This window comes from Taudactylus pleione, unplaced genomic scaffold (assembly GCF_031769625.1).
Source record: "Taudactylus pleione unplaced genomic scaffold, aTauple2 ptg000332l, whole genome shotgun sequence".
Classification (NCBI taxonomy): Eukaryota; Metazoa; Chordata; class Amphibia; order Anura; family Myobatrachidae; genus Taudactylus; species Taudactylus pleione.
This window is the reverse complement of record NW_028284733.1, coordinates 1,554,613-1,581,601: the sequence shown is the minus strand read 5'-3', so window position 1 is coordinate 1,581,601 and position 26,989 is coordinate 1,554,613. Positions and strand designations below refer to the sequence as shown.

The 26,989-nt window shown below is 42.8% G+C and overlaps 1 protein-coding gene across 1 annotated transcript in view; it reads left to right on the top strand.

Annotated features, from left to right (window-relative positions):
• Positions 1-15,543, top strand: part of LOC148509075 (B-cell receptor CD22-like) — a 78,791-nt gene extending 63,248 nt beyond the window's left edge. Inside the window, exons 9-13 of the mRNA XM_088443617.1 lie at positions 783-879; positions 7,998-8,052; positions 8,199-8,317; positions 10,648-10,717; positions 14,986-15,543. Coding sequence (XP_088299743.1) covers positions 783-879; positions 7,998-8,052; positions 8,199-8,317; positions 10,648-10,717; positions 14,986-15,126 — 482 coding nt within the window. The 3' untranslated portion in view covers positions 15,127-15,543. The remainder of the gene's footprint in view (positions 1-782; positions 880-7,997; positions 8,053-8,198; positions 8,318-10,647; positions 10,718-14,985) is intronic.
• Positions 15,544-26,989: the final 11,446 nt, after the last annotated feature.

Below are 26,989 nucleotides of genomic sequence, written 5' to 3'. Positions count from 1 at the left end.
CCCCCCCCAACATTTGAGAGAGGCACCAATCAGAGGAGGAACTGAATATAGTAATACTATAGTAATATTGTAATGTTATTATAAAAAAGGAATGCATGACTATTTGGATAAGAGTACTACTAAAACAGCATAACAGTGAGAAATGCACGAGACATTTTTTTAAATCACTCTGTCTGTGCTTTGTGAAGGTTCTATGTAAGATATACAGAGCAGAGCCAGCATTCAACATCCATATAAACATCCATTTTGTTGCAATCAGTGGCATCACTGGCGTCGGTGACACCCAGTGTGGGCAAAAGAAGCCCTGCCCATGCTGAAAGCATACATGCCCAAAAAGAGTCTGTGGCCTTGTTGCACCCCCGTTTCATCACTCTGGGAGCATGCCCAGCACTCCCAGAGATGCTGGGCTGCCCCCAGAGACCCTCCCCACACTGCCAGCTCCTCCTCAATGATCTGGAGCCGGCTTTAGGTGGGAGAGTGGGGCTTCCAAACTGAAAAAGATGGTGACAGCTAAACCACGCCTACCATGATTACTATAGGCTAAAACCTACCAACAGCAAAAAACCTAAGAATTCAAATCTACCCAGTAACAGAGGTTCATAGTCTCCAGCCAATCACAAAAATTCAGGACTCTTATCTAGTCTCAAGCTTAAACAGCCATCGCCTACTTTTCTTATTATTATGTTCTAAAATGTATCATTAATGTCTTAAATTATTTTGTACAATGTTAAAATGGATTTTTTTTATTTAGAATAATGTATGCATTTGTTATTGTTTTGCAGATAGCTGGCACACCATAGGCATATATGTATCGTCAGTTTTGGGGTCCCTAATCTTCATTATAATTCTTGTCATTCTCATTGTTCGGTTCAGAGTTTGGTAAGTTAATTTCTGTGTAATAAAATAACATTCCATAAATTTATTGGTGGCTATTGGATATGTAATAGGGCATGTCGAGATGCCGTATTACATATCCAGCAGCCACCAGCATAGTCCTAATGTATTCTCCAAAAATATTGTGTTTTGTAATGTCATTTGATTTCATTATACACACGCACACACTCAAACACAAACACACCCACATATCAGTCTTACCTTTTCAACTTATTTCTATGTCATCAAAATAAGTTTTTAATTAACTTTCTTCAGTGCGTAATAAAAGGTTTGTGAATTAATTCATCAAAAATAGAACAATTGGCTTAATACACAAAATCATTTCATTAACTAAAGTGCGGGAGTTCCACAGTTGTCTTCTAACAAAAGAAAAACATTAGATATATAGATAGAAAAATACTGATAATAGACAGACAGATAAAGGGGCCTATTCATCATAACTTAAAACTCTCTGGAGGTAATTAGGTGTAGAGCTCGCAAGGAGTTCAAACTAATTACCAGAGGAATTCATCATTCCTCCTCCCCATAATTATCTGTTCCAAAAAGCAGTAATTTATGCGATGACAGCTTTTTGAGAAATAGATACTTTTCCCTCTCTACACTAATTTACCGCAGCTGTAATCTGTGCAGCGCATGCGCTGTTACCTTCACAAAATTGGCGCATGCGCAGCACTGAATACAGCTGCGGTAACTCTGTTTGCCCCCCCCAACCACCCCTCCCCCCTCCGCTCACCTCCACCCCTGTCCTGCACTTACCTGCCCGCTGCAGCGCCACCGGCTCCGGTGGCTGCTTTGTCACGTGTTCTCCCAGCAGACCACAGTACAGTTTAGAAAAAAAAAAAAAAATTCTAAACTTTATTGTGTTCTGCTGGGAGAACACAGTGGCCCTCATTCAGAGGCAGTCGCAAGAAGCGATCGCTCTCTCTGAATGAGGGCGGACGTTTAATTTTTGAAATGCGGCCTCCTGGTCATTAGTTAAGCTGTGGGTTACCAGCCACAGCTTAACCAACGACCAGGTTGATGGTCGCGATGGTGATCACCATCGCGACCATCGGGGCTTGCGACGAGATCCTAAGGTTGGGTCTTGGCAACCGCAAGCCCCAGGGAGCTTCCTGCTCTAATCGAGCAGGAAGCTCCTCACTGACATCACTGATGATGTCAGTGTGGCCGCCCACAAAACGGTAGGCGTTCCTTAAGGAACGCCTCCATTTTAGAAACCACCCCCCCCGGCCCGCCTACAAATCGGGGCGAGCTGTCGATCAACATCAATCAACATCGATCAACATCAACAGCCGCCCCTTTTGTAGCGAGCTCCGGAGCGAGAGAGTTTGCACAGAGCTACCCATCGACCCGGTTGTGAGCACATCGGTGCTTGCGACCGAGTCTGAATGAGACCCAGTGTCAGCACAGCAGACGAAGCCAGAGGAGAGACCAGAGCGCCGGAGGGAGAAGAGGAGGACCTATCCAGTTGAAAGAAGGTAAGTGTTACCTGCTATTCACAACCTCACAGTGGTGGATAGTAACTCCATCAAACACCGAAAATACATAATTTTCAGAATTTGATGAATAGCATAATTTCCATATCCCCATACTAATGCATGGGGATTGTGGAAATTAACGCAGGGGGACTTAGCCAGGAGATATCAGTGATATCTCCTGTGTCAAGTGGCTACATGAATACTAAAATAACGTTAATTAAGGAAAATGTCCTTAAAAACTTTATTTTAGTGTTGATGAATAGGCCCCAAAGATATATAGATATGAGAGAGAGAGAGAGAGAGAGAGAGAGAGAGAGAGAGAGAGAGAGAGAGATGGTAGATGGATATAGATAGATAGATAGATAGATAGATAGATAGATAGATAGATAGATAGATAGACATGAGATAGTTAGATATATAGATAAATAGTTAGATAGATAGATAGATAGATAGATAGATATGAGATAGATAGATGAATAGATAGATATGAGATAGATAGATAGATAGATAGATAGATAGATAGATAGATAGATAGATAGATATGAGATATATAGATAGATAGATAGATAGATAGATAGATAGATAGATAGATAGATATGAGATAGTTAGATATATAGATAGATAGATATGAGATAGATAGATAAATAGATAAATAGATAGATATGAGATAGATAGATAGATAGATAGATAGATAGATAGATAGATATGAAATAGATAGATATGAGATAGACAGAGATAGATAGATAGATAGATAGATAGGTAACTATAAGATAGATAGATAGATAGATAGATAGATAGATAGATAGATAGATAGATAGATAGATAGATAGATATGAGATAGATAGATAGATAGATAGATATGAGATAGAGAGATAGATAGATAGATAGATAGATAGATATGAGATAGATAGATAGATAGATAGATAGATAGATAGATATGAGATAAAGAGATAGATAGATAGATATGAGATAGATAGATAGATAGATATGAGATAGACAGATAGATATGAGATAGATAGATAGATAGATAGATATGATATAGAGAGATAGATAGATATGAGATAGATAGATAGATAGATAGATAGATAGATAGATATGAGATAGACAGATAGATATGAGATAGATAGATAGATAGATAGATAGATAGATAGATTGATTGATAGATATGAGATAGACAGATAGATTTGAGATAGATAGATAGATAGATAGATAGATAGATAGATAGATAGACAGATAGATATGAGATAGATAGATAGATAGATAGATAGATAGATAAAATGTAATTTTCCCGGAAATGACAGATCTCGGTTGGTTGGATTGCATATACTGTAAGTCCCTCCCTGTCATATTCCTTCTACTTATGATTCCTCCCTGAGGCAGGTTTGACTTTGTGGGCAGGCTAAAAGCACTGCATATGATATTTGCAGGCTTTATTTTGTGTTAATAGAAGAAATTACTAAATAATTTAGAAGTAACCAGCCGGGGCGATAAGCTTTGTGATATTCTTACGCCTAACAGATGATTTTCAGGGTCTTAATCCTTCAGCTTAAATTTCTGCTATAAGAGGTTCTTGACATTTGTAATATGCTGTTTGGCTGCTTAACAATGTTCTGTTCTGTGTACTTATGGTAGAAACAATGGGCCTGATTCAGAGCCGTTCGCTATTTGTGGTCGTTCGTTTAAAAACAAGGGGTGGCTATTCAAATGATCCGTACGCACATTGCAGTCTGTTCACACCTCTAAGTCTGAACGAGCGAGCAAAACATACGCTCGTTTATTTGTTAAAAACGCCCCCTGGCCGCTCGCATCCTACGTCATGTCCGCTATTTATTAGATTAATCGAGTACATCGACCAGCGTATGAACTGCTCGCTATTCTTGTGGTTGGTGTTTGCTACCACAAATTTGCGAGCAGTTCTGGCTATAAAATAACCCAGTGACGTGGTCAATGACGCTGCTGTTTTAAATATACACACCCATAAAACGCCCGTTTTGACCTTTAAGCACGCCTGCGTTCGGATCTCCACTCCCCATTTTCAAGCTCCTTCCCCTGTTACCACCCACATACGCCTCATTCTGTCACTCAAAATAGCAGGCCCTCGCTATATTGCGTACCAACGATTTTCGGCCGCACTGACTGGTTCGCGCATGCGTACTAAAAACCGTACGCATGCGCAGATGTGCAAACATCGCTCGGAACGAGCGTACTGCCGCTAACGAGCGGCTCTGAATGAGGGCCAATGATCAGTCTTTAAAAGTACAAGGTCCATAAGTAGTACTGCATCTAGCTTGTTTCACCAACAATGCCCACTTTGCTTTAAGCCATACAGGACATAGGGCCTGATTCGGACCCACTCGCGAGCGGCTGTCCGCTCGCAAGTGGGTCGATGTTATGCACTGAGCATGCGCACGACGGAGGGAGCTCCGTCGTGCGCATGCGCCAGACGCGACGAGCGAAGGAAAGTCCTTCGCTCGTTGTTTCCGATCAAAGGGGGCGTGCTGTCAATGTTGATTGACAGCACGCCCCCTTTGGTGGGCGTGCCGGGGGCATGCCTCCCTGACGGGGGCGTTCCCACGGGAACGCCTCCCGTCAGAAGCCGGCCCACTGACATCACTAGTGATGTCAGTGGGAGTGATTTTGGCTCAACCGCAGGCTCAAGCTCGCAATTTCGATGGTCGCGATGGTCTCGACCATCGCGGCCATCAAAAAGCACGCTCGTATAGCCTGTGGGTGGTGACCCACAGCTATACGAGCGTCCAGGAGGACGCTCCATGAAAATGGAGCCCGGCCCTCATTCAGAGAGTGCGCTCTGCTCAGAGCGTACGGCTCTGAATGAGGGCCATAGCTTTCTATAGTAAACACACTTCTACCTTTTGGAACAAACCCTCACAGTAGTGCTCAGGGAGTTCCATGTCAATTTCTTCTAGCAATTTCCCATTTAAAAGAATAATCGGAGCGCTACACCCTACACAGTCAGTCTGTATAGGACACGGAGCAATGCTCTAATTGGTTAAATACAAATATATATATCAAATGCTATAACAGTACAACGGAGTAATGTTATAAAGCGTCTCAATGTTTACCGTATCAAAAGATAAATACAATACAGCACTCATGTCATAGATAAAAACAAACAACCTTGCTGATAGGATGCTAGCTGTGGATGAGTGATGCTATAGAACAAACAAAAATAAATCACTAATAATGAATATATGACATCTGACCACAATGCGGGTCAAATCCTTGTGATACTGATCCAATATATAGAAAGTGATCACGGTGTGAAGAGAATGTGAATATAGCAAAATGAGAATATTGGCACTACCAGTTAGATGTGACTGTCAGAGTCTCAAATTGTTGCAGCGGCATCCCGCTGGTTGATTAGTCATGGGTAGGTGCCCCGGGGGTATCTTCCCGGAGAGGAGTACGGCTGCACACTCTGGTTGCTGGGGTGCAGGTCCTGAACGTGACCACTGGCTGGCCTTGTGTGTGGGCGCGGGCGTGCAGGCCGGGTGATCCAGCCGCCCACCCGCGTCACGGGACACGGACAAAGCCTGTACGTCTGACAGGAGGGGATGACGGCAGCGAGAGCTCCGGTGAGCCTGCACCACTGCTGCGCCCCTCCAATGGACAGGACACTTACCTCCCTCAGTTGCTACCAGGCGGCCGCTCCTCCTCCTTGCCGGCTCTCTCCTTCCTTTGGGTTACGTATGGGGTGTGTGCAGTCCGGATGGGGCTGTGTGACTGCTTCTTCACGAGATGGGATGTCAGGTTTCACTGGTGTATTCCAACAGCTGGAGACGTGTGCCTGGCTGCAGGCGTGTGTGATGCCCTCCAACGCATTTCGGCTTCCGCCTTTGTCAAGGAGTACTGATAGGTTGTCACTAATGCCTATTTATTGCTTGATTGAGAGACTGCAGGTGTGTGATAAGTCAATTGGTATGATTAAACAAGGGCTAAGTACTTGATTGTCACATGGTAGCACTGATGTTAATCTCCATGCCTTGCAGAAATAGCGTTAGGTATCCACACTTAATTAATCTTATAATAAGTGTTAGATTGATAGAGAAATAAATAAAATAAATATATAATATAATATAATAATACTGATAATATAAACCAATGAATAAATGAAAAATGAATAAACGAACAAATGAACTGACATTATCAATACAGATTATGTCATCCACTAGATATTCTATGGATATGTCAATGTGAGTACATATAAAATGCATGGATTTCAGGGAGTACTATATTGCCCTAAGATATATCCACTAACTGTGTCCTATGACTCTACTTAAATTGATACCATCACTGCTTATATCAATAATGCCCTAATATACACGTACGGAGGTGTATCATATTACTGAAAAAACAGCCTGGCACTTCTAAGAGGAAATATGAACTAGTATATACCTAATAACCTGGGAGTGGATTCCTAATTACATAAGGTACTGGTGATGTTGTGCTAACCACCCCGTGGCATTGATGTTATTGGATGTCTCTATAAGGTAATGGCAAATGTGTTGGGGGATCTGTCATAATTCAGTAGACTCAGTAGAACATGTAGGCAGAACTACGAGATCATTCAGTCAAAGAGACTACGAGCACTTACGGAATATACCATAAAAATAGGGAATGAACACCATAGCGTGTCCAGGCATTTTAAGGAGCATCACCAGTGTAATCCCTCTCAGATTGATTTTATAGCTATAGAAAAACCTAAGATCAATTGGAGAGGAGGGAATTTTTTGAAATTTTTGAACAAAAAAGAGACTATATATATATATACACTAGAGACGTTAGAACCAGGAGGACTGAACATTGATTTTAACATTGCGAGTCTACTGAATTAAGACAGATCCCCCAACACATTTGCCATTACCTGAGTCTATGTACCAACAGGCCCTTCTGTGGCTGTCTGTGACACTATAGGATGACTCGTTTTTCTTGTCACGCTTCCTTTGTTGCGCAGCATACAGTCATATGCTATCTGCAGGGCTATCCACATGCTGACACTTTCCTGTGAACTATGGAGTAAACATGTTGCTCCACACTTAAACCTATAATACCCATTACTTTATCGACTTCATCAGGATTAGGATTTTCACCTGGTGCAGTTGTAGTCTTCTACTTGCTTAAGCTACATCTCCATAACAAATTTCCATGTGGCATAAATCTCTGAGCCTCTAAATTTCATGAAGTATATGATGACTGCTACTGGTGCTGCACAGTGCAGTCTGCTGCAAACAAAGTGCTTACTGTTTTCTTCACATGTAGTATTCTTTAGTGCTTGTGGATCTTGGGACCATAACCTGTTGATATGTCCTATTGGTATAGAACTATAGGCACCAGCGGAATGTGAAAAGAAGGTTAGTCCAAACAGCTTGTCCTTTAAACAGGTTGAAGTTTTATTCAGGATAACAGCAGTTGTCAGTGGTAATAACAGTAATGGTATGTAATACAGAGTAAGAGGATATGCTAATAGAGACAGCAGTAGTGGTATCTAGCTGAGATACTACTTCCCTGGAAGAAAACATGTGCTGCACATTCATAAAGTACAATCCCAGACTCATACACATGTAGGCATCTTAATGAATTTTTTTCTCTGTTTCCCAATGTCAGGAAGAAAAATTGTAGGAAAACAGTAGATGATACATCTTTTTTCGTGTTGAAAAAGGTATGGAGATAGTCAATGAAGAAACATCTCAACATTTTTATACAGGGCACAGAGAATATCCATGGCTGCTAGTGATAATCAGTAACATTAATATGCCAATTATGATTTGCTTCTTTATGAAAAATAATATTTATTTTACCTAACAGTCACACAATGAGAACCAGGCAGGACAAGATACCCCATCGGCCAACAGCTCCACCGACCAGCTGAATTACTCCACACTGCAATTGCCTGCTGGCAACAATAGACTGATTAACCATCCCGGGTTTGTACTGATAACATTGTAATGTAATAAGATAATAAATTGCTTGTTTTGTATGACAGTAACAACGTCATCTTTAATCTCCGTGTACATGAAAATAAGCCTACAATATTAAAAATTAAACAGGCAGTAAATTGATGAGAAAAAAAATTCCTATTATTGTTTCAAATAAAAATGTTAATGTTTGCTGAATATTTAAAAAATATTTTATATTAGGGGCCCCATAATTTTGAAATAAATAAAAAAAATTCTAGTGTTAGGACTTGGGGATAACCAGGTGACCTGAGGTTTGCAAAGGTCATAAAATAGAGATAAGGCCTCCTTCTAGGTCCTACAGGAACCTTCAGTAGTTCCACTTATCCTGACTATGGGAATATCAGGGGTCTAAAAAGTAAAAAGATTAATATAGCTAGTTAAAAATCAAATGTGTGAATACAGGGGCAGTCACTGGGCCACATGAAGCCTTATAGACATGATCATCAAAAATCTGGAGATTTACTTGTTAATGTTATACTAGAAATATACAGAATTCAATAATAATGTTATGTGCCATTAATCATGCAATAATTTGGCAAGGTTAGGTCGGTTCTCTAGGTGCAATTATAATACAGATGAAACAGAGTAAAGTACAGCACCTTGGTGGAAACGGCACGACCTGGCACATTGTCATGTCTTTGTCACGCAGCTCTGCATTCACTTAAAGAATGTATCAAATTGCTCTTAAACCATTTGCTGTTGTACACTGAGGAGTCAATCAAGAGTACCACGTAAAGTGGCCACAACTAAATGCGGATATTCACCCGTATGCTTAGTAACATGCATCTTTGCAACCGTGGCTAATCATCCGCTTATTCAAGTAGACGTCATCATTATCGATGAGCACTTGCACCAAACCTATACCTGGTGCAATAGACCAGTCTGAAATCCAGAGCCACCAAGACTTGTGGCAGGTCTAGGTGCTGAGAGGGGGCATGAACCTATAGTTCTTGCACACTAGAGGGACATGGTTACACCAGTCCTGTAATCCCGGATCCCTACAGAGGCCATCCATACCTGATCTCCACTCCTCTTGGCGCCACTGCTGATATCAGATGGATTTGTGAATATGCACAATACCATAACCCACAATTCCATTTACACAACCTCTACACTCTTCCTCAACTTAGCCTACATGCGAATACCCATTTGCTGCCCATTTAACCCCATTCAGCCATACTGTAAGTGGAAATGTGACTGAGATGCTTAAAACTCTGAATTACCCGTAGATGTGTACACTCAGCTAAGAAGCATGTCCAATACTGAAAATGGCAAGATATGTCTGCAAAACCAACTTGCGGCCAACTCTGTATCAATCCTTTCATGTCTAATGTATAAACCACACTGAACTATATTATGGCCGATATTAGAAATGTATAGACCATATGGGATTCCTCTAAATGGTCAGGAACCCAAAAAGGTCTGGTCAGATGTAGATGGGACATCTCCAAACGCTGTCCTACATCTTTTCAGCAGATGACAACTGTCTGTCTGCCTATGGGGTGATCTGCTGACCACACTAAGATGACCCCATTTGTCCTCAAGATGTCTAAAATTTTTCAATATCAATTCTAAAACCATTTTATGAAATCGAATGTAAATTTTAAAAATGCATCTCAAACATTAGATCAATTTACAAAAAATAAAATTAGTGAAATTTGAGCAAGGCGAGCTGGCTTATAAAGTTTGTGCTCAAATTAACAAATTTGAACTATTTCCCAAAGCCAGTGATAAACCTGACATTTGGACGGCATATAAGGAACCTCTAACGTGCACTTCACGGTTAAAACAATTGTTAAAATACTTTTATCAGTATTTAGGAATAATAGTGTTTAAAAATATGTAATGCCAATTTTAATGTGAACAGCAAACCGTGAACTGTGGAGGCAAATAGCAAACCGTAAATCAATGTGTAAAAGTGAGATGCGAATATATCAAAACTAAAATCAAACTGGCATATACTGAAGTTATTGGGTATAGATTCATATACTCTGTGGTTGGAAGGAGTGACTGAAATGACTGATATGTGTCTAGTTTAATCCTGATCTACAGTACCACTGAGTAGAGCAACAATATAGACAAAACATTTGTAGCACAAATTATATAGAAAGTTCTCTGCAAAAGGAAGAACTTTAATGGTTTGGGAGTAAAATTTTTTTAAGTAATGCGTCCACTACCAGTAAGAAAAGGAATATATACACACTGGGGAACATTTCCAAGTCAGGGATTAGTGTGAAACTGCCTGTGAATTCCTATCATCTGTATTTACAAATGTTAACTTAATGATCTCTGTTTAGGGCCGAGAGAAATCAGGAAGATATCAGCACCATTTACAGCGTTGTGAAGAAATTTCCCACTACTGCCGAGGTAAATCTACACCCTCCATCGCTTGATTGGACCAATCAACATGTTTTATGCAGGAACGATTTCTGGACTAAACTGAGAACATGATCTTATGAGGGGTATTCAATATGAAATGTTAACCTCGCCAGCGAGGTTTTCGCCGCACATCAGAGTTTTTTTACGTCGAAAGAGTGTCGCGTGCGTTCCCGATATCCCCGTATTCAATACGAAATCGTTGAAAACGGCACCCGGCGAAACTGAAATCAGCAATAACTTTGCTGATATTCGGGAAAAAGACCCTAACACCCCCAAAAAGTTGTTTTGACATGGGGGATCACTCTGGATACCACCGATTAGCCCTTCTGAAGATTTTTGGGGTCTTTAAATGGGCTCGATAGCTGCTATTTTGGGAATTTAGGAAGGTGGTGAAGAATAGTATTTAGAAGTTTTTTTAGCTGAAAATAACTAGTCCCAGCAAATTTGGGGTGCTTGAAAATGGGGGTGAGCATATTTAAAAGTTGCTAAAGTGAAGTTTTAAAAAACGTGAAAAATCCACCTGCTGCAAGCACCTGCAATGAAAAAAACACTTGGGGCATACTTGGGGACCCCCCTAGATGCTGGTTAGCTAGTTTTTACCTTTGTATCCCCATTTTTTTTTTTTCGCCCACAAAATGAAAGTGCTATTTTTGGGGTGTTCTAAGGTCTTTTTTGAAAATTTTTTGACACAGTTTACCTTTGGGGGACTGTCTGAAGGGTGCAGGGTGGTTTCCGAAATGTTGCACCCCAAAACCCCAATTCTGCTTTTTTTTTCGACACCCATTCCTTGGTGATACTTTTTCGCAGGGTCGAATGCAATATACTTTTCGCACCGGCGAAAAGTCTTCAAATTGAATACGGTGTAAAAGTAAAACCGGCGAAAATGACTTCATCCGAGCGAAAATCTCGCAGAAACTGAGTTTTCGCTCCGTATTGAATACCCCTGTATGTTTCTTACTGCATGAACAGGCAGAAATGTAGTTACATGCTAGAGATGTGTGCAGAGCCCCGTGTTTTGGTTATGGTTCTAATTCATCATCGTGTTTTGGTTTTGATTTTGGAAAAACCACCCTCAAGTGTTTTGGTTCAGATTCGGTTTTTGTTTCAGTTTTGGAAATTTATAATAATTGATAAAGAGAATCTATAAAAACAGGTACAATCATGTCATTTGGACCTGTTTACAATTTACATGTGGGAACTGCCCTCTCATGTGATTGTGTTAATAAGGATGGGTTAGGAAAATGGGAGCAGCAGCAATTCCAGACTGAGAGTTAGATAATGGAAGGAGCAAGTTCCTTCAACAGCACAAGGTACATACCTTGGTAGATAGAGTAATAACATTAGTAGACCTGGACTTCATGTACTGTATGAAGCAGTGAAAAGATAGAAGTGTGCCAATGGAGACGTTGCTTATAGTAACCCATCAGCTTCTACCTATCATTTTCTAGAATGTGCTTGATAAATGCAACCTCAAAGCTGATCGGTTGCCGTGGGCAACTTCTCCACTCTTTTAACTGCTTCATACATCTACCCAGTGTAACAGATTATTGTAGGCTTCTATCGCCTGATGTCGAAAAATGGTTGTGACAAATGCCCATCTACATGAAATAGGTGGTCACAGACCCAATATTACAATAATACTAATGGTACTAGTGGAGCAACCTTTAAAAAAGTTCCCAATTAACTTTTGCAAACAATGTCCTTACTTTCCAAAATGATATTGCAATTAATAAACATTAGAAGAAGGTAAAGTCCCCACCACCCCTCTAAACAGAGGTAATCTAGTTATTTTGTTGTCACATTCAATTGTAAGGGGAATCCAGAATCCACTTAGGGGTGACAATGTAAAAATTTAATTATCTCTTGGGCACAAGTTGGCTACATGAATCTACGTTGAATACCAATGTTCCTGATATCTGTCTCTCTATGGTAGGACCACTAGTCCAATGGTGGTTACAGAGAAAGTGAAGAGTTTGGAAACTTAAATTGACATAAGCCTGTGAGAAGTGACCTGCTCATAATACCTCCATTTTGGAAAAAATAGATATTTTTGGAAGATATACAGTATATATACCTTTGTTGGACCATTCTCTCTCACTATTACCACTATTGGACTATTGGTCATAACACAGATAGACAGATATCAGGATTATTAGTGTTTTATGAAGATTCATCTACCCTACCTGCTCCCAAGTGTTATTTCCTTTTTTATGTGCATTGGTCATAATCAGTGACGGTTCCTACCTATTCCAACCCGGGGGACTGCCCGGGCTGCAACATTGGTCAGCGCTACTGATGACCAGAGTCCCTAATCTTGTACTGCACATGCTCAGCTGGAGTATCAGCCATAGAAGCATATTTCAGCCAGGGATTAGCACAGTGTGGGCTTCCTGCTGGAAACTCTTACTGTGCTATCACACTCCGGGCTGGCAGTCCCACAGGGGGAGAAGTTTCCTCCCCTGTGACTTCTTGCCCTGTGTAAGATCAGCAGGTAGGGCTTCCAATAGGAAGCCACTACACTGCTAACACATGCAGGGCAGGTCAACACAAGGGGGCTGTCTCCTTCTCCCTGCTGAGCTGTGCCTGCCCTGTTAATGATGATCGCACCGGCCAGGTGAGTGGGGAGTGCTGGAGCTAGATAGACCAGAGCTCTCTAGGGACTAGCAGTGGCGGATATTTACTGGGGGGGCTGCAGTCCCGCAGCCCCTAGGTAGAATCCGCCACTGGTCATAATGTATTTTCAAACATGAGTAGAAATTTCAGGAGGTGTAGTTTGTGGTGTAACACAGAATGCCTGGGCAAACAAAATGGGAAATGAGTGGGGTAAATCGAGTGAGAACTCTATATTGGGGTCTGCACACATCTGTTCATTGCAGTCCTGCACAAAACAAACGGGAGGGGGGGGGGGCAAATGTACTAAGCTCTGGAATGTGATAAAGTGGAGAGTGATAAACTTCCATCCAAAGCTCATACTTGTCATTTTTCAAACATAGCCTGTAACATGACAGTTAGGAGCTGATTGGTTTGTAGTTCATCACTTTCCAATTTATCACTTTCCAGAGTTTAGTACATCTCCCCCCTGGGAATGAAATAATAGTTTCATCTGATGATAATGCTTTCCCATATTATGTTCAGTACAACTCTATGCAAGTAGAGTTTTACTGAACAATATATTTTTCTTGTTGTATACAGTATGTTGGGTGTTAAAAGAAAACAAATTAGTATAGCAATAATACCAAAAATAATGATATAAATGTACAGTGATGAAGGGTTCTATTTACTAAGCCTTTGTTAGGAGCTGATTGGTTGGAACTTTATCTCCCTTTACTTTATCTCCATCCAAGGCTTAGTCCATAGGCCCCAAAGTGACTGATACAGTATCGTCAGTTTACAATGTTTTGTTGTTTGGTATGCAGTCGGGAAGCCGGCGGACCTAATCCCGACAGCCGGCTTCCCGACTGTCATATCCCAGCAAGGGTCTAAAGACAGGCGTCGATATGCCGACGCCTGTCATTAGACATACGCTGGGAGCCCGACTCCCGGCATCCCGATTGAAGGGACCCCGGGCGCTGAGTGGGGATAGCGCTGGACCGAGTGTGGATAGCCGCGGAGGGGGTTAGGTTTAGGGTTCCCGGAGGGGGTGGACTTAGTGTTAGGCACCCCCCCGGGAGGTTAGGTTTAGGCTAGGGGAAGGGGGGGTTAGCATTAGGCACCCCCGGGGGGGACTTAGGGTTAGGCACCCCCCAGGGGACTTAGGTTTAGGCAGCGGGGAAGGGGGGGTTTGGTTTAGGCACTTAGAGGGGGGATTAGGGTTAGGCACTGGGGGGGGAAGGTTAGGGTTAGGCACTCCTAAGGGAGGGTTAGGGTTAGGGGGTAGAAATAGGTTAGTATACTGTGTGCTTACCTTTGATGATCGGGATTTCCTACTCTGTCGGGATTCCAACCGCCGGGCATGGGTCCGGCGGTAAATCATACCGATTCCGTTTTTTTACCATTAGTTTCGGGAGTGGATATTTATGTGCTGTGTAGATGGTAGTAAGTTATTTGCTACCAATGTTAAAGACTTTGGATGCCTGGTGGAGAAACAATTTTCCCTCTTGGCAGAAATTGTAAAGCTCAGATGAGAATGATTTACTGTCACAAGCAAATTTATATAAACCCTTTGTAGCTCTGTATTCATACAACCTGATGTTTGGTTGACCCAGAACTAGGAGTGAGATTAGTAATTTTCACAAAGTATCTTCTTACATTTCCAGTATGAGAACATTCAGTCTTCGAAGAAGGTCCATGAAGGAACCCAAGATGATATTCACTACTCAGTCATCGCCAATTTACCCAAAGAGGGCACTCAACGCAAGCCAGGCCCGGAGGTGGAATACGCCATGCTCAGACATTAATGGAATAGATCAGATATTCTTTGTACGTGTGAATTTGTAGATACCCCCCAAAAAAGAATAATCTGTTGTTTTTCAAGAAAACTCTTCCAGATTATTAGAAATTAAAAAACGATAATTTCTACTGAATTTAAGACATAATGTCCTCAAACATATGGTCTGAGCAAGAAGACCAGCAAATGCAATAGGAGCAACAAGGCAATGTTCAGTTCTTCATCTGGACACCTTAATAACTTGACCATCTACAAGTGGCCAAATCGCTCACACATTTATTAATTTAATGGTGATCTTAAAAAGTCAGATGGTAAAATGTGTGGGCATCATGAATGCTGTCATATATCCAGCTATAGATTGAGGGTGAAATAGTTTTACTGAGATATTGAAAGCTTTTAATTTTTTATTACATTACTGTATATATTGTGATGCTAAATGTGCACTATTTTTACTGTATGTCAGTATGATATTCTAAAATGTGAATGTTTTTCCTCTTTATTTGTATACAATAAAACATATTTTAATTAGGGGTGTGCACCGGCCACTTTTCGTGTTTTGTGTTTTGGTTTTGGATCTGGATCTTTCTTCGTGTTTTGGATCTGGATTGGTTTTGCCAAAACCACCCTTCCGTGTTTTGGGTTCTGGGTTTTGTGTTTTGGATCTGTATTTTTTTGAAAAAAAGCATAAAAACAGCTAAAATCACAGAATTTGTAGGTTTTTCTGCTCCTATGCTATTATTAACCTCAATAACCTTAATTTCCACTCATTTCCAGTCTATTCTGAACACCTCACATCTCACAATAGTGTTTTTATGTCCAAAAGGTTGCACCGAGGTAGCTGGATGACTATGCTAAGCGACACGAGTGGGCGGCACAAACACGTGACCCATCTAGGCGTGAAACTGCAGTGGCAGACAGGATGGCAGTTTGAAAAACTAGGCCCCAAACTGTACATAATGCAAAGAAAAAAAAGAGGTGCAAGATGGAATTGTCCTTGGGCCCTCCCACCCACTCTTATGTTGTATAAACAGGACATGCACACTTTAACAAACCAATCATTTCAGCGCCAGGGTCTGCCACACAACTGTGGCTGAAATGATTGGTTCGTTTGGGCCCCCACAAAACAAGCTGGCAATTAATCTGTCCCTGCACAAACTGGCTCTACGGAGGTAAGATGTCATCCTCATCCTCCTCATCCACCGATTCCTCACCCTCTTCAGTGTGTACATCCTCATTCTCACAGAGTATTAATTCGTCCCCGCTGGAATCCACAACCACAGGTCCCTCTGTACGTTCCGGAGGCTGGTCTCCCTGGAAGAGTTGATAATTCATTTTATGAACATCATCTTCTCCACATTTTGTGGAAGCAACCTCCTATGCCTTTCGCTGACAAGGTTCCTGGCTGCACTAAACACTCTTTCGGAGTACACACTGGAGGGGGGGCAACTCAGGTAAAATAGAGCCAGTTTGTACAGGGACCTCCAAATTGCTTCTTTTTCCTGCCAGTACAGGTACGGACTGTCTGACATGCCTACTTGGATGCTGTCACCGATGTAATCCTTTAACAGACAGACGCACGCTTGTCGCTGCTGCTTTGAGGATGCAAGTGCGGCTACAGCCCACACAATTCACAAAGACAGAAAAAAAAAGAAGAATATTTTTATTGTTTGTGGAGCGCCCTTTGAGGGTTACACCACCCTTTAACAGACAGACGCATGCTTGTCGCTGCTGCTTTGAGGATGCAAGTGCGGCTACATCGCACACAAGTCACAAACACATTAAAAAAATATTTTTTTATTTTTTGGAGCACTTTGAGAGTTACACCACCCTTTAACAGACAGACGCACGCTTGTCGCTGCTGCTTTGAGGATGCAAGTGCGGCTACAGCCCACACAATTCACAAAGACAGAAAAAAAAGAAGAATATTTTTATTGTTTGTGTAGCACACTTTGAGGGTGTCACCACCCTTTAACAGACAGATGCATGCTTGTCGCTGCTGCTTTGAGGACAGTATCATTTGCAGTGACAGTAGACTTGTCAGAAATTGTTGGCACGTCCTTCAGTCCGGACCAGATGTCCAAACCAGCCCTTGACTTATGACACAGGCACACGCTTGGCGCTGCTACTATGTTGATGCACGTGCGGCTACATCGCACACAAGTCACAAACACATTAAAAAAATAGTTTTTTATTTTTTGGAGCACTTTGAGAGTTACACCACCCTTTAACAGACAGACGCACGCTTGTCGCTGCTGCTTTGAGGATGCAAGTGCGGCTACAGCCCACACAATTCACAAAGACAGAAAAAAAAGAACAATATTTTATTGTTTGTGTAGCACACTTTGAGGGTGTCACCACCCTTTAACAGACAGACGCACGCTTGTCGCTGCTGCATTGAGGACAGTATCATATGCAGTGACAGTAGACTTGTCAGAAATTGTTGGCACGTCCTTCAGTCCGGACCAGATGTCCAAACCAGCCCTTGACTTATGACACAGGCGCACGCTTGGTGCTGCTACTATGTTGATGCACGTGCGGCTACATCGCACACAAGTCACAAACACATTAAAAAAATAGTTTTTTATTTTTTGGAGCACTTTGTGGGTTACACCACCCTTTAACAGACAGACGCACGCTTGTCGCTGCTGCTTTGAGGATGCAAGTGCGGCTACAGCCCACACAATTCACAAAGACAGAAAAAAAAGAACAATATTTTTATTGTTTGTGTAGCACACTTTGAGGGTGTCACCACCCTTTAACAGACAGACGCACGCTTGTCGCTGCTGCTTTGAGGATGCAAGTGCGGCTACAGCCCACACAATTCACAAAGACAGAAAGAAGAAGAATATTTTTATTGTTTGTGTAGCACACTTTGAAGGTGTCACCACCCTTTAACAGACAGACGCACGCTTGTCGCTGCTGCTTTGAGGATGCAAGTGCGGCTACAGCCCACACAATTCACAAAGACAGAAAAAGAAGAATATTTTTATTGTTTGTGTAGCACACTTTGAGGGTGTCACCTCCCTTTAACAGACAGACGCACGCTTGTCGCTGCTGCTTTAAGGATGCAGGTGCGGCTACAGCCCACACATTTCACAAAGACCAAAAAAAAAAGAACAATATTTTAATTGTTTGTGTAGCACACTTTGAGGGTGTCACCACCCTTTAACAGACAGACGCACGCTTGTCGCTGCTGCTTTGAGGATGCAAGTGTGGCTACATCGCACACAAGTCACAAACACATTAAAAAAATTGTTTTTTATTTTTTGGAACACTTTGAGAGTTACACCACCCTTTAACAGACAGACGCATGCTTGTCGCTGCTGCTTTAAGGATGCAGGTGCGGCTACAGCCCACACATTTCACAAAGACCGAAAAAAAAGAACAATATTTTAATTGTTTGTGTAGAACACTTTGAGGGTGTCACCACCCTTTAACAGACAGACGCACGCTTGTCGCTGCTGCTTTAAGGATGCAGGTGCGGCTACAGCCCACACATTTCACAAAGACCAAAAAAAAAAGAACAATATTTTAATTGTTTGTGTAGCACACTTTGAGGGTGTCACCACCCTTTAACAGACAGACGCACGCTTGTCGCTGCTGCTTTAAGGATGCAGGTGCGGCTACAGCCCACACAATTCACAAAGACAGAAAAAAGAACAATATTTTAATTGTTTGTGTAGCACACTTTGAGGGTGTCACCACCCTTTAACAGACAGACGCACGCTTGTCGCTGCTGCTTTAAGGATGCAGGTGCGGCTACAGCCCACACAATTCACAAAGACAGAAAAAAGAACAATATTTTAATTGTTTGTGTAGCACACTTTGAGGGTGTCACCACCCTTTAACAGACAGACGCACGCTTGTCGCTGCTGCTTTAAGGATGCAGGTGCGGCTACAGCCCACACAATTCACAAAGACAGAAAAAAAAAGAACAATATTTTAATTGTTTGTGTAGCACACTTTGAGGGTGTCACCACCCTTTAACAGACAGACGCACGCTTGTCGCTGCTGCTTTGAGGATGCAGGTGGAATCTAGACGGGATTTGGAACCGAGGACACACTACCTCCATCAATTGTCTAAATCCCACTGCACTAATGTCGGATACCGGACGCACGTCTAACACCAACATAGCAGTCAAGGCCTCAGTTATACGTTTTGCTTCAGGATGACTGCTGTCGTACTTCATCCTCCTCGCTAGGGACTGTTGGAGGGTCAATTGTTTAGTAAAAGTAGTGATGTTCCTACTTCCTCTCTGGGATGATGAACAACTCCCAGCAGCAGCAACAGCACTAGGAGGAAGAGGTTCTTGATCTTTCCCTATTTTATTTTTATCGGAGAAAGTTTGGTCCTCCATTTATGTTATATTGATATATATACGTGCGGCTAAAGCGCACACAAACACAGAAAATATTATTTTATTTTTGCTGGAGAGTAGTGCACTTTGTGGGTTACACCACCCTTTAAGAAATGAGCCAGCCGGCCCTTTACTTATGACACAGGCGCACGCTTGGCACTACTTTGTTGATGCACGTGCGGCTACTGCGCACACAATTCACAAACACAGAAAATAATTTTTTTTTTGGTTTGGACTGGAGTGTACATTCGGGGGTTACAGCACCCTTAACGGTCAAGCCAGCCGGCCCTTTACTTATGACACAGGCGCACGCTTGGCACTACTTTGTTGATGCACGTGCAGCCACAGTGCACACAATTCACAAACACAGAAAATAATTTTTTTTTTCGGTTTGGACTGGAGTGTACTTTCGGGGGTTACAGCACCCTTAATGGTCAAGCCAGCCGGCCCTTTACTTATGACACAGGCGCACGCTTGGCACTACTTTGTTGATGCACGTGCGGCTACTGCGCACACAATTCACAAACACAGAAAATATTTTTTTTTTAGGTTTGGACTGGAGTGTACTTTCGGGGGTTACAGCACCCTTAACGGTCAAGCCAGCCGGCCCTTTACTTATGACACAGGCGCACGCTTGGCACTACTTTGTTGATGCACGTGCGGCTACTGCGCACACAATTCACAAACACAGAAAATAATTTTTTTTTGGTTTGGACTGGAGTGTACTTTCGGGGGTTACAGCACCCTTTAACGGTCAAGCCAGCCGGCCCTTTACTTATGACACAGGCGCACGCTTGGCACTACTTTGTTGATGCACGTGCGGCTACTGCGCACACAATTCACAAACACAGAAAATAATTTTTTTTTAGGTTTGGACTGGAGTGTACTTTCGGGGGTTACAGCACCCTTAACGGTCAAGCCAGCCGGCCCTTTACTTATGACACAGGCGCACGCTTGGCACTACTTTGTTGATGCACGTGCGGCTACTGCGCACACAATTCACAAACACAGAAAATAATTTTTTTTTTGGTTTGGACTGGAGTGTACTTTCGGGGGTTACAGCACCCTTAACGGTCAAGCCAGCCGGCCCTTTACTTATGACACAGGCGCACGCTTGGCACTACTTTGTTGATGCACGTGCGGCTACTGCGCACACAATTCACAAACACAGAAAATAATATTTTTTTTGGTTTGGACTGGAGTGTACATTCGGGGGTTACAGCACCCTTAACGGTCAAGCCAGCCGGCCCTTTACTTATGACACAGGCGCACGCTTGGCACTACTTTGTTGATGCACGTGCGGCTACTGCGCACACAATTCACAAACACAGAAAATAATTTTTTTTTTGGTTTGGACTGGAGTGTACTTTCGGGGGTTACAGCACCCTTAACGGTCAAGCCAGCCGGCCCTTTACTTATGACACAGGCGCACGCTTGGCACTACTTTGTTGATGCACGTGCGGCTACTGCGCACACAATTCACAAACACAGAAAATAATTTTTTTTTTGGTTTGGACTGGAGTGTACTTTCGGGGGTTACAGCACCCTTAACGGTCAAGCCAGCTGACCCATTACTTATGACACAGGCGCACGCTTGGCACTAATTTGTTGATGCACGTGCGGCTACTGCGCACACAATTCACAAACACAGAAAATAATTTTTTTTTGGTTTGGACTGGAGTGTACTTTCGGGGGTTACAGCACCCTTTAACGGTCAAGCCAGCCGGCCCTTTACTTATGACACAGGCGCACGCTTGGCACTACTTTGTTGATGCACGTGCGGCTACTGCGCACACAATTCACAAACACAGAAAATAATTTTTTTTTGGTTTGGACTGGAGTGTACTTTCGGGGGTTACAGCACCCTTAACGGTCAAGCCAGCCGGCCCTTTACTTATGACACAGGCGCACGCTTGGCACTACTTTGTTGATGCACGTGCGGCTACTGCGCACACAATTCACAAACACAGAAAATATTTTTTTTTTAGGTTTGGACTGGAGTGTACTTTTGGGGGTTACAGCACCCTTAACGGTCAAGCCAGCCGGCCCTTTACTTATGACACAGGCGCACGCTTGGCACTACTTTGTTGATGCACGTGCGGCTACTGCGCACACAATTCACAAACACAGAAAATAATTTTTTTTTGGTTTGGACTGGAGTGTACTTTCGGGGGTTACAGCACCCTTTAACGGTCAAGCCAGCCGGCCCTTTACTTATGACACAGGCGCACGCTTGGCACTACTTTGTTGATGCACGTGCGGCTACTGCGCACACAATTCACAAACACAGAAAATAATTTTTTTTTAGGTTTGGACTGGAGTGTACTTTCGGGGGTTACAGCACCCTTAACGGTCAAGCCAGCCGGCCCTTTACTTATGACACAGGCGCACGCTTGGCACTACTTTGTTGATGCACGTGCGGCTACTGCGCACACAATTCACAAACACAGAAAATAATTTTTTTTTTGGTTTGGACTGGAGTGTACTTTCGGGGGTTACAGCACCCTTAACGGTCAAGCCAGCCGGCCCTTTACTTATGACACAGGCGCACGCTTGGCACTACTTTGTTGATGCACGTGCGGCTACTGCGCACACAATTCACAAACACAGAAAATATTTTTTTTTTAGGTTTGGACTGGAGTGTACTTTCGGGGGTTACAGCACCCTTAACGGTCAAGCCAGCCGGCCCTTTACTTATGACACAGGCGCACGCTTGGCACTACTTTGTTGATGCACGTGCGGCTACTGCGCACACAATTCACAAACACAGAAAATAATTTTTTTTTGGTTTGGACTGGAGTGTACTTTCGGGGGTTACAGCACCCTTTAACGGTCAAGCCAGCCGGCCCTTTACTTATGACACAGGCGCACGCTTGGCACTACTTTGTTGATGCACGTGCGGCTACTGCGCACACAATTCACAAACACAGAAAATAATTTTTTTTTAGGTTTGGACTGGAGTGTACTTTCGGGGGTTACAGCACCCTTAACGGTCAAGCCAGCCGGCCCTTTACTTATGACACAGGCGCACGCTTGGCACTACTTTGTTGATGCACGTGCGGCTACTGCGCACACAATTCACAAACACAGAAAATAATTTTTTTTTTGGTTTGGACTGGAGTGTACTTTCGGGGGTTACAGCACCCTTAACGGTCAAGCCAGCCGGCCCTTTACTTATGACACAGGCGCACGCTTGGCACTACTTTGTTGATGCACGTGCGGCTACTGCGCACACAATTCACAAACACAGAAAATAATATTTTTTTTGGTTTGGACTGGAGTGTACTTTCGGGGGTTACAGCACCCTTAACGGTCAAGCCAGCCGGCCCTTTACTTATGACACAGGCGCACGCTTGGCACTACTTTGTTGATGCACGTGCGGCTACTGCGCACACAATTCACAAACACAGAAAATAATTTTTTTTTTGGTTTGGACTGGAGTGTACTTTCGGGGGTTACAGCACCCTTAACGGTCAAGCCAGCCGGCCCTTTACTTATGACACAGGCGCACGCTTGGCACTACTTTGTTGATGCACGTGCGGCTACTGCGCACACAATTCACAAACACAGAAAATAATTTTTTTTTTGGTTTGGACTGGAGTGTACTTTCGGGGGTTACAGCACCCTTAACGGTCAAGCCAGCTGGCCCATTACTTATGACACAGGCGCACGCTTGGCACTACTTTGTTGATGCACGTGCGGCTACTGCGCACACAATTCACAAACACAGAAAATAATTTTTTTTTGGTTTGGACTGGAGTGTACTTTCGGGGGTTACAGCACCCTTTAACGGTCAAGCCAGCCGGCCCTTTACTTATGACACAGGCGCACACTTGGCACTACTTTGTTGATGCACGTGCGGCTACTGCGCACACAATTCACAAACACAGAAAATATATTATTTTTTTAGCACTTGGGGGGAGCACCCCTGATGGACAGAGCACCCCCTGGACAACACTACAGCACTCCTTTAGGACTGGGACACTGCACAGGACTTTGGAGTGGACACAGCCCCTATGGAGAACTGACTGCACAACACAGTCCAGCCAGCCCCTATGGACTTTGAAGTAGTGGACACAGCCCCTATTAACAACAGCAGCACAGCACAACACAGCCAGCCCCTATGGACTTTGAAGTAGTGGACAACAGCAGCACTACACTACACTACACTACACTACACAGCCCTAACTCCCACCCTCCCTCTTCACTGTCCACAGCCGAGTGAGAAAATGGCGCCGACGCGGGTACCTTATATAGGATCCAAAACCCGCGAGACTCGGAAGGCGGGATGATGACGTTTTGCCTCGATTTCAGATCCGAGTCAGGCGTGAAAAGTCGAGCCTGACTCGGATCGGACTCGGATCGGGGGGGCTCGGGGGGGTTCGGATTTCAGAAATCCGAACCCGCTCACCCCTAATTTTAATACAGAACCTTGTTATTTCAATAATATGGCTTTTTCAATTTGTTTGAAAAATACTTTTCTTCCAAAAGAAAGAGAAGAGCAAATACAGAGCTGCATATACTAACTTGCACACCGTACTTGGTCAATTTTATAACAGAACAACTCCTTATGGAATACTTATTTATTATATACAACTCAATTCTGCCCATAAATGGAGCAGAGCTCAGCTTTATCAAATTTGCGGATCTTGGCATATGACAGAGGGAAGAGAGCAACATATATTCCTCATTGTCATGAACAAATTTATTCCTGGTAACTTGCTCAAGCTCTGCCCAGGCTTCACTGCTGGGCATTCCTGTAGGATGATTTTTGGTTAGGAAAGACTGAAACAGTCTATTCTCCTGGCCAAGGAAAGCCTAACCTGCCTAAATCACTTTACCCCTTCAAGTCATGTACCCCACCTTAGTCTCTATGGTGAAGTTCTAAGTAAGGAACACTACTTTATTTAGGCACACATTCTGGTTACTGTCTTTCTCTGGGGGAGGAATCCTTGCCTCTCTGCTACGGTGTGAAGGGGGTAGTAACAAAAGTACAGCTGAAGAGAAGAATCTTAGAGCCACTTCCTCTAAACACACCAAGACAGGGTAACATAAACAAACATAAAGAAATCTCCTTTGGGGTATCACACAGTAATTACTGTTTCTTTACAGTTTGACATGAATACAAATCATATTTATAGAGTAATTTGTCTCTTTATCATGAATTTGTTTTGTATACTTACTGTTGTGGGCAGACTGTAGGGCACATAAGACGTCAAGGAAATGTTTCCGACAACAAGCAATGAGTTTCCATGGGGTTTATGACCTTATGACTGAGAATTATTATCTCATTTACTATGACTAACAATATCTGATGGTTACATAGAGTAAAAAGATAAGTGTATGCATAATGATTGCCTGTCTCATATGAATGTAGATAATGTTTATTACTATTTTAAGGTCAAATAATTATCAATCATGTCCTACAATTGGAGCGGTACTTATAGCATTGCAGGGCTTACTGTGGCACATTTTTTATCACTCATGTCCTGCTATTGGTGCGGTGCTCATAACATTGCAGGGCTTACTATGGCACATTTTTATCAATCATGTCCAACTATTGGTGCGGTGCTCATAGCATTGCAGGGCTTACTATGGCACATTTTTATCAATCATGTCCAACTATTGGTGCGGTGCTCATAGCATTGCAGGGCTTACTGTGGCACATTTTTTATCACTCATGTCCTGCTATTGGTGCGGTGCTCATAGCATTGCAGGGCTTACTATGGCACATTTTTATCAATCATGTCCAACTATTGGTGCGGTGCTCTTAGCATTGCAGGGCTTACTGTGGCACATTTTTATCAATCATGTCCAACTATTGGTGGGGTGCTCTTAGCATTGCAGGGCTTACTGTGGCACATTTTTATCAATCATGTCCAACTATTGGTGCGGTACTCATAGCATTGCAAGGTTTACTGTGGCACATTTTTTATCACTCATGTCCTACTATTGGTGCAGTACTCATAGCATTGCAAGGCTTACTGTGGCACATTTTTTATCAATCATGTCCTACTATTGTTGCAGTACTCATAGCATTGCAGGACTTACTGTGGCACATTTTTTATCAATCATGTGCTACTATTGTTGCAGTACTCATAGCATTGCAGGGCTTACTGTGGCACATTTTTTATCAACCATGTCCTACTATTGTTGCAGTACTCATAGCATTGCAGGGCTTACTGTGGCACATTTTTTATCAATCATGTCCTGCTATTGGTGTGGTACTCAAAGCATTGCAGGGCTTACTGTAGCACATTTTTTATCAATCATGTCCTACTATTGGTGCGGTACTCAAAGCATTGCAGGGCTTACTGTGGCACATTTTTACTCATAGTATTGCAGGGCTTACTGTGGCACATTTTTTATCAATCATATCCTACTATTGGTGCTGTGATCATAGCATTGCAGGGCATATTGTGGCACATTTTTTATCAATCATGTCCATTTGTTGCGGTACTCATAGCATTGCAGGGCTTACTGTGGCTCATTTTTTATCAATCATGTCCTACTATTGGTGCAGTACTCATAGCATTGCAGGGCTTACTGTGGCGCATTCTTTATCAATCATGTCCTTCTATTGGTGCGGTACTCATAGCATTGCAGGGCTTACTGAGGCGCATTTTATATCAATCATATCCTACTATTGGTTTGTTGCTCATAGCATTGCAGGGCTTACTGTGGCACATTTTTATCAATCATGTCCTACTGTTTGTGCGGTGCTCATAGCATTGCAGGGCTTACTGTGGCACATGTTTTTTCAATCATGGCCTGCTATTGGTGCGGTACTCATAGCATTGCGGGGCTTACTGTGGCACATTTTTTTATTAGTCATGTCCTACTATTGGTGCGGTACTCAAAGCATTGCAGGGCTTGCTGTGGCACATGTTTTATCAATCATGTCCTACTATTGGTGCGGTACTCATAGCATTGCAGGGCTTACTGTGGCACATTTTTTATCAATCATGTCCTACTATTGGTGCGGTACTCATAGCATTGCAGGATTTACTGCGGCACATCAATCATATCCTACTATTGGTGCGGTACTCATAGTATTGCAGGGCTTACTCTGGCTCATTTTTAATCACTAATGTCCTACTATTGGAGCGGTACTCATAGCATTGCAGGGCTTACTGTGGCACATTTTTTATCAATCATGTCTTACTATTGGTTTGGTACTCATAGCGTTTCAGGGCTTACTATGGCACATTTTTTATCAATCAAGTCCTACTATTGGTGCGGTACTCATCGCATTGCAGGGCTTACTGTGGCACATTTTTATCAATCATGTCCTGCTATTGATGCGGTACTCATAGCATTGTATTGCTTACTGTGGCACATTTCTATCAATCATGTCCTGCTATTGGTGCGGTACTCATAGCATTGCAGGGCTTACTGTTGCACATTTTTATCAATCATTGCCTGCTATTGGTGCGGTACTCATCGCATTGCAGGGCTTACTGTGGCACTTTTTTATCAATCATGTCCTGCTATTGATGCGGTACTCATAGCATT